General features: G+C 53.6%; 1 protein-coding gene across 3 annotated transcripts in view; it reads left to right on the top strand.

The window, feature by feature from the left end:
* The window catches only part of ECE1 (endothelin converting enzyme 1), a 113,328-nt gene that overhangs the window by 47,723 nt on the left and 53,933 nt on the right, over positions 1-11,672 (top strand). The window contains exons 1-2 of one of the 3 annotated variants that reach the window (XM_040645908.1): positions 4,910-5,033; positions 5,259-5,345. In XM_040645908.1, coding sequence (XP_040501842.1) covers positions 5,259-5,345 — 87 coding nt within the window. In that variant the 5' untranslated portion in view covers positions 4,910-5,033. Of the gene's footprint in view, positions 1-4,909; positions 5,034-5,124; positions 5,346-11,672 lie in introns of those variants that run through there. The other 2 variants (XM_040645907.1, XM_040645906.1) reach the window with 2 other exon arrangements.

Below are 11,672 nucleotides of genomic sequence, written 5' to 3'. Positions count from 1 at the left end.
TCCTGCTAGAGGTTGCTTATAGTTTACTTTATTCTGCGAAGGATTCATGATGGGTTATGACCAAAACTCATTCAATAAGATAATATGCAATCAAAATGGAAAATCAGGATCAGAGAAAACAGACTGAAAAATGTGGACAAGGAAAAGGCTGAACATAAAGACCAGGAAAGTGCCCATAAATGAGTTTCTGATTTGGCTGCCAGTTTCCTGGCAGCCAAGAAAAAAAAGGGATCTGAGCCAATTCCTAGGATTCCTAGTATCAAAATAGGAATGTTGTGGTAAATTTAAAAAGAAATTAATCAAATGGAAATTTCTCCTCTAAAAGACTGAGCAGTGTAATAGGTGACATAATAGTGATAATAAGCATCACATGGTATCATCTTCAGGAGTGACAGCCATATTTTTACTGTCTTGTCCCTTGCCTGATATTGTTCTGTTTGATTTTACGTGATTGTCATCAAGCAACTAAACTCTACTGTTTCTTCTTTGTTGAAGTCACTGATGCTTATATCCTCATGAAAACCCGAGATACAAGTTATCTAGTTATCTGTATACCAGGTTGTGTGCTGGGTGCCAGGGCTGGAAAGTAGTAAGAGGATTGTTGCCCACCCCCCAGGTCCTCTCCATCCCAGGCATGGAGGTGCCCAGACAACGCCTGCACATAATACAGGTGCCACTCGGGGGGGCACACCATGGGGAAGGAAGTGGGGAGGGCTTCCTGGAGGAGGAGACAGGCCAGAGATGGAGAACAGTGGTGGGGAGGGGGCCCAGACCTGGGAGAGGGGGTATCAGCCGTTGTTCCCTTGGGGGTGAAGACCAAGTCCTACTTGGAGCTGCCCCTCAGCTTGCAGCCCAGGCCTGACATGCATCAAGAACTCCATGGACTCCCATTGAGTGGTTGACTCCTGTGGGGCTGGGTCAGGGTCAGGGTCAGGGTGGCGACCACACACCTGAGGGGCATATGGAGGATGGACCTGGAGAGGGAGGAGTTCGGAGTTCTTTTGGTGGTGAGGATCGATGGAAGGTTTTTGAGCCTTGCGGTTGTGTAAGTGATGACGGAATGAAGAAGCAGAACTAACAGCGAGCACATGCTGTGTGCCCAGCACTGCTCTAAGCACTTCGTCTGTTTTAAGTTCCTCGAGGATGGCAACAGTCCTGCGAGAGAGCTACAGTGATTGTCATCCCCATTTTCCAGATGAGACAGCTGAGGCACAGAGAGGCTGTCACTTGCGCAAGGTCACACAGCTGGGAAGTGGCCCCGGGGGCAACTGAACTGAGGTTCGGCTCTAGAACTTCTACCCACGCTGTTGTTGTGCCTCTTGACTAATAATACTGGACTAACACATAACGTGAGTGCATGTGAGATGACCTATGGGGACCTCACGGATCCCAGCCAATCACGAGCTCCTAAGACAGGAACTGCGGGAGCAGAGGCTTAGAAAGACGTGAAAACAGCTCAGAGGGTGTGGCCAAGGAGTCGCAGGCCTGCGAATTTCACTGGGGACTGCTTTTCCTGCCTCTGGCACGCTCCAAGATTCCTTGAAGATCCCCCGCCTTGGGCAAACCAATGGCAAGAACCATCAGAATGACTCACGCCGTGGCAGCAAATAGGATCACGCCCAGGTGTCACTGGGCTAGAGGACTTTGTTGTCAGAACCATGGGAGCATTTCTACTATTTCTCATTTCTGGTCACCCCAGGCCTTTGATTGCCACAGGGTGGGGTTTCCAGGGCACCGTCACACCCCTGTCTGGCTTTCACTACCTTCTCTGTGAGGCTGGAGGCCTGGGGCCGGGGAACGAGCTGTGGTTCCCACTCCTCCCAGCCCAGTCTCCACCTTCTCGTGAGCATCAGGCTCCGGGGGGCCGGGGCAGGAACGAGCAGATCAGGGCAGACTCCCCACAGAGCAGCTGTGTTTTCCTTTCCCTGGAGCCGCAGGGTCGGGCGTGCTCCCCGCACTGCAAACAAGGCGATTAGCCAGCTCGGTGCCTGGACTCCGTGAGGGTCCCCCCTGAAGAAGCAGCTCCCCCTTCCACAAAGAGCACAGGACTAAGAGAGCAGGACCCAGGTTCGAGGTCCAGCTCGGCCACGTCCTAGCCGTGTGGCTGGGGTCCTTGGAGGCAGCAGCACGAGGTCAGGCAGGCAAGCATTCTCATCCTGGGCCTCTCGCTCTCCAGCCAGGTGACCTGGGCGGCGAGGGAGGGGTTGTTGAGTCCTGCCTCCTCCCGCATCCTCGGTCTTCTCTTTGGGAGCCTGGCAGAACGTTCTGGGGTCAGGAGCTACATTTTGTCAGGCAGCACAGAGCAGGTTTCTTGCCTGTCCAGCACCTCCCTCCCACTTCTCCTGTAACATGGAAGTGATACCCTGCTGAGGCCCCAGGTGGCTGTGGGGACCCAACAGGACAGGGAATGGGAGGCCCCTTCCGGCTCTGGCGGGGTGTGGATAGAGGCCACCATTGTTGGTGGAGTGGCAGTCGCTCACAGGCTGGGCCTCCGTGCTCCTCGCCGAGCCAGCCAGGCTGCATCCACGTCTTGGGTGGGTTCAGTTCACTGCAGAGCCCGAGGCAGGCGTCGTAGGAGGGGCACCTCGTCTTTTGTGCCCTGAAAAATAAACAGCTCTTCATCGGAGCGGATTTCTACTTGGGAGGCATGTGAGCTTCTTCACCATCCATCCGCAAACAGGCTGCAGTGGGACGGACGGCGCCGGTGGCCTGGCCTTGGCGCCCGGGATGGGCTTCCAGCCTCCCTCCCTGGCCTCCTGCCTTCCCTCGAACTCCCGTGGAGACTCTAGCTGCAGATTTGGCCCTGGGGGAGACAGGGCCTGAGGAGCCCTGGCCCCTGCCTTCGGGGTCCCCCCACGTAGAGTGCTGTGTGCTTCAACAGAGGGAAGCATGAGGTGGGGGCCTGGGTGTGGGGGGACACTGAGCAGGGGACCAGAAGCCACCTTGTCTGGAGGGTGGTGAGGAGAGCTTCCTAGAAGGGGTGGTCTCTGAAATGAGATAGAAGGAGGAGGAGCCACTGCTTCTGTCCCCGGGCAAGTTACTTGCCTGGGCCTCAGTTTCAGGCTCTGTAAAAGGGGCCAATAATACTCAGAGGGAAGGGCTAGAGGTTTAAATGGGAAGATGGATGTGAAAGAACTGACAAATGCCACATGCCCCTAGGTGTCTCTGAAACAGTAGCTGCTGTGCCAGGCTGGGAAGCTGTGTGGTGAATTGAACTTCTTTTTCAAGGGTCTTTTCCTCGGGTGGGTGACACCTGTTACTTAGTGTAAGCAAGTGTCCTGGTTTCAGTAAAAGTCCAGCTGTAAGCCAGGAGGAGGTGAAGAAGCATTGGAGTCCTTTCCCTCTGTCTCCAGTGGCTAATGGGAAGTCCCCCACCCCCTGGGAGTGGGGCAGAAGACTCCAGAATTAAAAATCTTCCCATGTACCCCACCTCCCCCAGGCCTATGCCTGTTCAGTAGTTTCCTTTGTCCTTGGACATTGCAAAGTTGGATTGTCAAGGACTTAAGGGCACTGCCCCAGAGTAATTTTCACTTCCCCTCCTCTTGTGCCACCATTGATTTGAACGTCTGGTGAGCACCTACGGTATGTGAGGTGATGGGGATTCTCTGTGCCAAACAAGGTCCCAACCCTGATAAAGCTCATAATGCTTGCAGAGTTGGGAGGGGATGGATCAACGTAAAATAAAATAATAACAAAAGACTACAGTAAATACCGTAACGGGGGGAAATGGGATGTAACAGTATTGGAGGGGCTGCTTAGAGTGGTCAGGACACTGGAGGAGGTGGTGATTTAAGCTGAGGTCTGAAGCCGGAACTGGCCATGGGAGGAGTAGAGACGAGGAAAGAATGTTCCAGATAGAGGGGATAGCGGCTGTAAAGATCTTGAGGGAGAGGAGAAACTTGAGAATCTGAGGAACTGAGTGAAGGCCGAAGAAGTTGGGGCCTGAGTGAGTGAGCTGGGGAGCAGCACGAGATGAGGGTCAGGGGTGGCCAGGGGCTGTGGGCAGACTGGTAAAGGGACTGTCCTTGCAGAGTTTTAAGCAAGGGAATAGCAAGATTAGAATGTCCTTTTAAAGGTTCACTCTGGGTGCTGAGAGGGCCAAAGTAGAAGCAGGAGACCGCCGGGAGCTGTCGCTGTGACCCCCGAGCAGTCACTCCACCCCTCTGAGCCAGTTCCTGCACACGTGTGTGGCTTGGGAACCATATATGGGAATGAACAGATGTGTACTGAGGGAAGCTGAAAAATGTATAAATGCAGGGGATTCCAGGTCACACTGGAAGCGGAGGGTCCTTCGGGAAACTTCTGGGTTAGACTTCTCTGAGGTGGGAAGCGGAGTGCTGGGTACCTAGAGTCCCTATCTGAGCACCCCACATCTGAGAGAGCCTGCTTTTCCAGCCCAGGTCACAACGGCTGGGGAGGGAGCACCTGCTAGAGATTCTTGCCTCCTGAGACTGAGGTGGAGGGATGGGTCACCTTTCTGGTTTTTGACTAGCCCTAAGCCTCTGGAATTTTCTGAAATTCTCTGGCTTAAAATCCCTGAGCTAGAGGAAGAGGGAAATGAGAGGGGAGACACCTGCCTTTTTTACTCCACCTCCCTCCGCCCCAGTCTTTCTAGCTCTGATGGGGAGACTTAACTTGAGGCACCTAAGGGCCACTGGGGGGTAGAACCTCTCTCCTGACAGTTGTGGTCCAAATTAGAGGCATCTTTCTAACCCGCGACTGCTGCTGTGTGCCAACCCCCTTACCAAAGGGAGACTTGGGGCTTCCCAGGAGGAGGGGCTGCTGCGAGGCCCCTTCCCGCCGGCTAGGGGCTGGCCGTGGGGGGCCTCCCCCTGCCCCGGGTCTCCCCGTGGGGCCATGGAGGGAACCGGCAACCGCGCGCCGGTCAGGCCCCGCCCGCGAAGGTGGCGCGTTGTCCGCCTGGCCCGCCCCGGCCAGCCTGTCGCGCAGCGGCGGCCGTGGTGGCGCTGGGGACCCGGCGTCGGGGGGCGCAGCATGCGGAGCGGGTGGCCGCCGCGCTGTGGGCGCTGGGGGTGAGGCGTCGCGTTGCACAAGCGGGATGGCGGGGAAGGGGAGGCGGGGAGGAGCGGAGGGAGGCGGGACCCCCCCTCCCCCGCCGCGGGCCGGTCCGTGGGCCGGTCTCGGTGTCCCGGGCGGGGCGGGGCACGCGGCGGCGCCGGGGCCGCTTCCCCATTCTCCCCATTCGCCCGAGAGCCATGGAGGCGCTGAGGGAGTCTGTGCTCCACTTGGCTTTGCAGATGTCGACCTACAAGCGGGCCACGCTGGACGAGGAGGACCTGGTGGACTCGCTGTCCGAGGGTGAAGTGTACCCAAACGGCCTGCAGGTAGGAGCCCTGGCCCGCTGCGAGCCCCCAGGCAGCCGGGCATGCGCGCTGCTGCCTCCCCCGCCCCCCACCCTGCCAGCCCGAGAGGGGGCCGTGCCAGCCTGGCGGCTCAGGGCAGCTCTGGGCAGCTCTGGGCTCCGTGGGGGGAAGGATGCCTTTCCGGGGCAGAAGTGCCTCCAAGGCACTGGACTCCCTCCACCCGGGTCTCCTCCCCAGCTCTGGCTGTCCCCCAATCCTCCTGCCACCTGCCAATGGGACTACAGCCCCTTGGCAGAGTTGAAGCACCCTATAGAACTGAACTGGACCAGTTACCTTTCACAGGAAAGGCAGTCCCTGCGTGCTGAGGGACTTGCCCAGGGACACACAGTCTAATAATGGCAGAGTTTAAAACTGTCCCAGTTTTAGCATGGAAAGCTCTGTGTCCCTGGAAACCTCTCAGTCCTGGGCAAACCAGGATGGTTGGTCACCCTATCTGGTAGGCATGGCCCAATTCTTCCCCTTTTCCCCAGTACCTGAATTTCCTACAGGGAGGAAGGCATCTTCTGCCCCCTCTTTCCTTGCCTCTTTGCAGCCTACTCACGAAACCCAATTCCCCCCCTCCCCAGGGTCTGTCCCTGTGGGACTCAAACATGCCCACCACCTCCCTACCTTGTGGCAGAGCAGTGAGCATGGCTGCTTCCTGCTCTCCTCTCCCTGCAGGGCCGAACTGGGACAGTGTTGAACAGGACCTCAGCCCTGGTGGAGTTTGGACCCAGGCAGGTGGGCGGGAGCGAGTTGGAAGTAGCAGGAAAACTTAGGGGGCCCTTGATCTGGCTCCCGAGAAAGCAGCCCAGAGAGAGGAGCAGGGCATCTCAGTCCAGGAGAACTGCCAGGTTGACCAAGGGAGCTTTGGGGAATGTGTTGGGGCTACCCAGTGAGCTGACACCAAATCACAACTCATCCAGAGGGCAAGCTTAGGGTGCGTGGAAATGCAGGCTGCCAGGCCCAACCCTACTCAGGCACACCTCTTAGAAGCTGGAATAATAATGCCAATAAAGGAAAACAGCACTGATGGAGTCCTTCCTCCAGCCTGGGTAAGTAGGCCCAGGGAGATCCAAACTCATGACTGCAAGTGGTCTGCACACTGGGATATGGCACCCTTACCTATATAATCCCACATCATCCCACTTAACTTTCAGGACCACCCCTATGAGCTGTAGGGATTACTGTTCCCACTTACAGAGGAGGAAATCAAGGGCCTGAATGGGGATACAACTCGCCTTAGGTCACAGAGCAAGAAGTCTGGGAGTGAGAGATCCACACAATCTGTCTAGACCTCTTCCCTGGGACCCTTCTTGAGAGGCTAAATCCAGCAGGAAATTAGATTTCTGTGGCAGGCACTTTTCCCTTTACAAATCAAAACAGAATCTAATCAGCAATCTTTTCAGTGTTATCTTGCACAGAAGGTTCTAAATATATCAGCACAAAAGCACTTCAGAATTCACAACAAAATAATAGGCCATGTTGTCATCACCATAACATAACAGTAGCCCACATGGGGGTAGCCTTTTTCAGGTCACAAAGTGTGTTCATCTGCTCCGGGGCTGCCTGGCAGAGTGGAAACAGCCCAGTCTCCGAAGCTGGGGTCCCCGGTGTGAATTCTGACGCCGCTCATGGTCTTGGGTGAGCTGTTTAACCACTGAAAACACAATTCCCTCATCTGTAGCATGGGAGTAAAAGAAAGTAAATGTAATGCCTCTTATGGGGCCTGCTAGGATTATTGTTGTTTTTATGACCTATGAGGTCAGGGCCCCATGGCTATGTTACAGATGATGAAGCTGAGGCTCAGAGAGGTTGGGGACATTCCTGTGGTCACAGAGCTATCATGTGTTTGGAGTGCAGTGTTGCTGTCCCTACACCAATCTGCCAAACTGGGTACATTGTCTGCTTTTTATACAGGCAAAGCCAAAAAGGTTGCCCCAAGGACTTTGGGCCTTTCTGTGGGGTACCCAATCCGGCTTCCCTTGAGCTTCCACGACTTCCCCAAAGCAAGTGTGAACTAGCCAGTGCTTGAGTCAAGAACTTGGTCACCTCAATTTATGAAGCGGAGTTTTCTATTCATTTATTTTTTTTTTAATTTTTAAAAGATTTTATTTATTTGACAGAGAAAGAGACAGCCAGCGAGAGGGGGAACACAAGCAGGGGGAGTGGGAGAGGAAGAAGCAGGCTCCCAGCGGAGGAGCCTGACTCGGGGCTCGATTCCAGGACCCTGGGATCACTCCCTGAGCCAAAGGCAGATGCTTAACGACTGAGCCACCCATTTTGTTTTTAATCATTGGAGTTATATTCCTCCCAATATAAAGACTTTACGTGCTTATTTGTGAAAAAAAAGATAGTCGAGTATACAGAAAAAGATTTAAAAAGAACTAGTAATCCCAGCACTTGAAAATAGCCCCTTCTGGTTTTCCACATTTGCACACGTATATTTTTAAACCTAATTGAGCTCACTCTAAGTACATGATGTTGTGCTGTGCTTGTTTCATTTAATGCCCCTTCATGAGCATTTTTCCTGTTGTTTAAAAACTCCCCAAACATGCTGTCATTAAAAATTATAATGCCGTGGGGCGCCTGGCTGGCTCAGTCGGTAGGGCATGTGACTCCTGATCTTGGAGTCGTGAGTTTGAGCCCCATGTTGGGCGCAGAAGTTACATAGATAGATGATAGATAGATAGATAGATAGATAGATAGATAGATAGATAGATAGATAGATAGATAGGCGTAAAAAAAAATATAGTGCCTTACAGTACCAGTTTATAAAAATATATGTACTCAATCTGCTAAGGTTGGACGATAGGCCCAGTAACTAACATCGTAGGTGACCATCCCTTAGCCCTTCGGGTAATTTCCTATGAGCCGATGCTAAAACACAACTGCTTCTTCGAATTAAGATCTTTAAAATGGGGGCGCCTGGGTGGCACAGCGGTTAAGCATCTGCCTTCGGCTCAGGGCGTGATCCCGGCGTTCTGGGATCGAGACCCGCATCAGGCCCCCGCATCAGGCTCCTCCGCTGGGAGCCTGCTTCTTCCTGTCACACTCCCCCTGCTTGTGTTCCCTCTCTCGCTGGCTGTCTCTCTCTGTCAAATAAATAAAATAAAATCGTTTAAAAAAAAAAAAGATCTTTAAAATGGCCCCCATCCCCCCCTCCCAAATCTCTCTCTTTGACGGGCTACTATAGAAATAAGCTACTTGATTTTTTCCGATTTTGAAGCCCTTTGGTTCTGGAACTCCAAAGTTACCCATACCAATACCAGTAAATGAAAACGTCCGTCTCTCCACCAAACTTGACAGCTTTGTTGCTGAATATGCTGGCCCAGTACTGAATGTAGCTGGAGCCACGTTCTACGCGTCCTGCACCTAAAAAGCTTTTTCTTTTCCTTTATCTCATATTTAGGCCCACGTTAATTGTGATCCACTAAAATCAGTCACTGCAGACCAAGGGCCGAATTTAAAGCCAGGTAGCCCCAAGGCCTCAGCTTGGCCTCTGATGGGCTGTGAGACCTGAAAGCAGCTCATGTAAACAGCTTTTTTCGTCAAATGGGGTTAATATTATTTTTTAATTTTTTAAATATATTTTTTCAAGATTTTATTTATTTGTGAGATGGAGAGAGGGAGAGCGAGAGCACAAGCAGGGGGAGCAGCAGGCAGAGGGAGAAGCAGACTCCTCACTGATCAGGGAGCCCGATGTGGGACTTGATCCCAGGACCTGGAGATCATGACCTGAGCCAAAGGCAGACTCTCAACCGACTGAGCCACCCAGGCGTCTTGGGATTAATATTATTAATCAACAGTTGTTGCAAAGATTGAATGAGGCCGTGGAAGTGAAGCCTTGTGCGTAATGCACAGAAAATGGATTTGGTTGCTATTGGGATTGTTACCGTGACTCACCAGGCCAGAGATCTCAGGATGCCCTAAATATAACCATTACGCTCTCGGTAGCCCCTGCTCTGCTCAGACCCACTGCCTGTCCCCTACTCCACACCCCAGCACACACCATTTTGGTGGCTCCGAGGGGATCAGTAAGTGATACCCGCAGCCTCAGCTGGGGCGTGGGCGGCCATGACTGCTACCAAAGCCTTTGAAATTCATGCTGCTGTTTGTAAAAATCAGTTTCTTCAAAAGGAGGGAAAGCTGAGATATTTCATTCTTAGTGGTGATTTTTCTCATCCCTCCCCCCCCACCCCGCCGTGCCTCACACAGGGCTGTCCTTCGAGGGTGATTTCAGGGACAAGCCCACTTAGTACTTTAAAAAGACCTCTGTGCTCTCCAGGAGTCCACCTGTTTGAGCCTTATACTCCTGGCTTTCGAGTTCTTCTAGAATCTGAGATGGTCAGACCTGGGATGGTCAGACCTCATCTAGCTTCCACATTTTAAAGATGGGAGGTTGAGGCCCAGAGGTGCCCTCCCCCACACACAGGGTCTTGATAAAGTCAAGGCTGACCTTTAACCTCCCTTTTCTCATGCCATGGGCAGCTGGGTGTTCTTTCTGAGAAGCAAAGAGACCTGAAAAGTGCCTCTTCTAGATACTAGACTTTCGTTCCTGTGTCCTGGCAGGAGTCCCCTCCCCCACAGCAGGCACTCGTGTACCCTGTTACAGGTCACTGGAAGAGAGTCAGCCATGGGGGGCCGGCGGCCAGGTAGGGCTCAGGGAAGAAGCAGGGAGGACAAGACAACATTATAGCTCTGCTCCGGGCTGGCCCCAGTGACCTCAGCTGGAAGTCCACTGTATAAAAGCTTGGCTGGAAGAAACTCCCCCAGCCTAACCCCTTTGTGGTAGCGGGTGCCGCACTAGGCTGAGCTGTCATGGTCTGTCTGCTCTGAGAGGCTGACTTGAAGCTGGCAGCCTGGTCACCCTGCCAGCCCTCGTGGGGTGGCCAGGCTCTTGGGCTGCAGGGGATGGGCTCCCTGCCAAGCCCTTGGCCAGACTGACTCCTGTTTGCCTCTCTATGCAGCCCAGGTCGCTGGGGGCCCTGGCCGTGGCTAAGCAAGGACCTCTGCCTCCCTTCCCGCCCCCCTGCTTCCTCTGGACAGCAGGCTCTGCCCCACTCCCCACCCCTTCTCCTGCTGGCTTGTCTCCTGGGCCCTAGGCAGCGGTGTCCCATGTCCCGTCCTTGCCTGCAGAACTCGTTCTTGCTGTAAGCCTAGGTGAGCCAAGCACTCACTTCTGTAACCGAATATTTATCCCTCATTAGGGCTTTGTTCCCTTGGCTGTGGAAGCTCTGGGAACCCCTGGGTTGGACAGCTCAACTGTTTCTCTCTCTCTCTCTGCTTGTTTCGCTTTGTCTATGTTTTTCCTCCTCTGTCTCCCCCTCTACCTCTCTCTTTTGAGGGCATCCTTTTCCTTCAGTGTCATTCTCTGTCTGCCTCATGTGACAATAAATAGGATGTTAAGCCCACCCGTGAGCTGAGCGTTTACAGTAATTCTCAGCTCCATCTCCCAAGCATCAGTTCTGCTCCTTGGCTTGTCGCCACTCCCGGTTACCTCTCCCGAGAAAGAGTGGGCTCCCTGCCACTAATCCTCTCACCCTCCGAGCCACTGCAGACCAGTCTCTGGTGAGCAACATGCTCTCGTTTCCAAAAGGAAAGTGAGAAAGCACTCGTGTCCTCCCCTCGCTGTGACCTCATCTCGCTGGATGCTCTGATGGAGGCAGGGCAGGGACCGCAGGCTCAGAGAGAAGGGCCTCGCAGGCTGGCCCCGTCCACTGCACCAGGAATTGGATGCCTTCTCCCAGAGAGGCCTCTGGGGGCCTTCTGCCCCAGGGGGATGCCTCTAGATTCCTTCTGCCCTCCGAAGAGGAGGCTTGTCAAGAAAGCAGCAGGCCCCCAGCCAGTCAGCACGAGTTGAGCGAAGAACATTACGAAGGTTAAAAACCCTATTTTCCAATTCTGTTTGCCATTTCTTCCTGGAACTGAATTTCTAATTTAATTTGGACTTAATTCTGATTCACTTTTGCAGTGAACCCCATCTGTTTGCTTGACACTAAACAATGAGGCTCAGCTCGATTTTCTGCTCCTTGGGGGCAGCCTGGCCACTGGGCTAAGGCTGAGGGTTCTGGAGAGAGATGGGTTTTCTCACTGTTCACCCTCCTCCCCCACTTCCTGTGTTTCTTCTGGAGCTGATACGGGTGCCTACTCTTCGGGACGTCGTGAAGATGGTATAGCGGCACCCAGCAACAAAATGGAATTAGCACGACCCCAGGCACATAGAAAGCACTCAGGTGTTAGCTGCCTCTATTACTCCTTTTTCCTGCCCTCTGTTCCTCTCATCTTCTCCCTTCCCTTCCTCTTTCC

This window comes from Ursus maritimus, unplaced genomic scaffold (assembly GCF_017311325.1).
Source record: "Ursus maritimus isolate PB19 unplaced genomic scaffold, ASM1731132v1 scaffold_32, whole genome shotgun sequence".
NCBI classification, from domain to species: domain Eukaryota; kingdom Metazoa; phylum Chordata; class Mammalia; order Carnivora; family Ursidae; genus Ursus; species Ursus maritimus.
Note: the sequence above shows the minus strand (reverse complement) of the source record. Positions and strands in the feature narration are given on the sequence as shown.